We start from the raw sequence: 2,305 nt of genomic DNA on the forward strand, positions 1-2,305 counted from the left end.
ACTTTTTTTCCCACCTATTTGTGTACTTTAAGTTTAAAAAAATCACATTTTGGTTCCGGACTTGATCTAGGGTTCTTCAAAATCTCAATGTCGATCGATTGATGTATATCACAAAATCTAACAGCCTTCTAGGTGGCCAACGAGGTACCTGCTCCTACATATGGGGCGACTATTACAAAATTATTTGAGTTTCTAATTAATTACAACCAGTATTGATAATGAGTTTGAAGGTCATGGAATGAGTTCTCCCACCTAATATGCTAGTCTTTTGAATTGGATTCTCTGCATCACTCTATAACAACAGTAGTATAAAGTGATTCAGTTTCTAATGTACTCTATTTATGCAATGACGAGGAATTCCACTGGTTGATTGGCAAGCAATTAACTACAAGTGAGATGAGTAGCTTGAAAATGAGGCAAAATGACAGCTGAATTGTATGTTAACAGTTTTTGCCAATCAAAACATAAACGGTTGTTTGTGCCACAGAAAGCGAAGAAGATGGGAAAACTGAATAGCCAACATAAGTGGCAACTATTTACAAAGAAAAGTTACATTAATGCTCACACATTCCTTCTTTTATGGCGGGGCAAGAGGGCACGTAATTTTAGAATGAGTATGTTCTTGTGAAGGCCTTTTTTAAAGCTCTCCAGCTTAGAGATCGAGTCCTTAAGAGAGCCAAAGGTGGTGCAGAGGCTCTAAATCTGTGCCGAGAAGGTGGGGTTGATGAAGAATCTGAAGCTGTTTCCGATTCTTGCATTACACCAGCCTTGTCCTCAGCATTCCAGAAACGAGCTGCTTTTCTTTTGCTTCTTACTGTGGTTAGCACGTCATACTTGTTGCATATTCCCCATACTGTCACCTTCTGTTGTTCGAAATCCACGTTCACTGAGTATATCCCTGTAGTTTGATAGTATATCACTGCTATTAGTACAAGTTTAAAGAGTAACTATGCCAAAAGTAAGTCGATGCAAAGTACCACAAAATCCATCATAAATGGGCTAAATTCAAGTGGAAGACAGTGAGTATATTAGACTGATCTGCAAATAACTTCTATTTCTATCGCCAAGAAATATTCCATACCATTGTAATTTTCGAATTATCTATGTCTCACACATAGAAAATAAAAGAAATGAAAAATGAATGAGCATAGAACTCGACCAAATGGCATTACATAATTCAGGCCAGGTCATGAACATGTTACATAGTCACAGGCACAGAGATTACACACAGTAATTCCTTTAAAGAAAGCCCATTTCTCTATCTTATTGGCCCTTGTTGCTTAAATCCACTGACCCAAAACATATTTGGTTGGGTATTTTCCTCTATTTGGCCCGTACATTTGGAAAACTCCATGCAAGTGTTATTCAAGAAGAGACTTAAAAACAGACAAATCAGACCTCTAAAAAAAATGACATCTTAAGATCATTAAGAACTTATTTGTGAATTTTAAATGAAACTTTACTATATATATATATATATATATATATATATATATATATATATATATATATATATATAAAAAGTTATACTAATGCATTGTTGTGTTTACCTTTGATATGGGAAAGAGCTTTCTTGACTTTTCTCTCACAACCATAAGAGTAGAGAGGCACCATCATTTCCACATACTGAGGTTCTACATTTCTGCCAGCCGGTACTATCTGCATGTCCGCCATCCCCAAATTCGAAGTAACTCTAGTTCTTGTGTTATATATATAGTACTATGTAATAATAGAAGTTGAGGTTGCATTTGGCCGATAATGAGTTATATATAGTGCATTTAGAGAGTATATTGTGACATTGATGACGACGATCTCTGTTAATCCAAAATCAAAAGCAGCAGACAAGACACGCTAGATTCTTTCTAAAAAAGTTGGATGAAAGAGCTAGCATCACTTTTACTTTTCGCTTTTACATTCTTAATTGACATATTCTGTCCAAATTAATCCTATTTCTTAGCATTGTTGTTTAAGGTTGGCTGCTGAAAGTCATATAGAAGCTATAGCTCCAGAGGCTTCTATTTTGGTTCTCCGAATAGATGAAATTTTCTTTAAAAAATACGTGGATTGTGACTAGGACAAGTGAAAAAGAGTAGTGGCATCAACTCATATCATGTTCCTAAGTCAATCAAGAAAGATAAAGTGGTGGTTTTGCATGCAATATGTTGCATTATCTTCTTTTCGCGGGATTGGATAATTCAGTTACTTTGTTCATAACCCATGTGGCCTGCATTACTTAGCATGTAAGTTGTCTTTCAAAATTCCAAAGATTATATTGTTAGTTAAGGATTTAAAAGTGTTTTTGGAA

General features: G+C 35.3%; 1 protein-coding gene across 1 annotated transcript; it reads right to left on the reverse strand.

Annotated features, from left to right (window-relative positions):
* Positions 1-412: 412 nt before the first annotated feature.
* Positions 413-1,987, reverse strand: LOC104232355 (heavy metal-associated isoprenylated plant protein 30). The gene is made up of 2 exons (XM_009785538.2): positions 1,551-1,987; positions 413-898 (listed from the first exon to the last, which is right to left on the reverse strand). Exons 1-2 carry the CDS (start codon positions 1,672-1,674, stop codon positions 606-608), a joined length of 417 nt encoding a protein of 138 aa, XP_009783840.1. The 5' UTR covers positions 1,675-1,987; the 3' UTR covers positions 413-605.
* Between the last annotated feature and the right edge of the window lie 318 nt (positions 1,988-2,305).

This window comes from Nicotiana sylvestris, chromosome 3 (assembly GCF_000393655.2).
Source record: "Nicotiana sylvestris chromosome 3, ASM39365v2, whole genome shotgun sequence".
NCBI lineage: Eukaryota > Viridiplantae > Streptophyta > Magnoliopsida > Solanales > Solanaceae > Nicotiana > Nicotiana sylvestris.

Coding starts and splice junctions, on each gene's coding strand:
- LOC104232355 (XM_009785538.2), bottom strand. CDS start 1,674: ATGGCGGACATGCAGATAGTACCGGCTGGCAGAAATGTAGAACCTCAG. Junction 899..1,550: donor AGCTCTTTCCCATATCAAAG/GTAAACACAACA, acceptor ATCAAACTACAG/GGATATACTCAGTGAACGTG.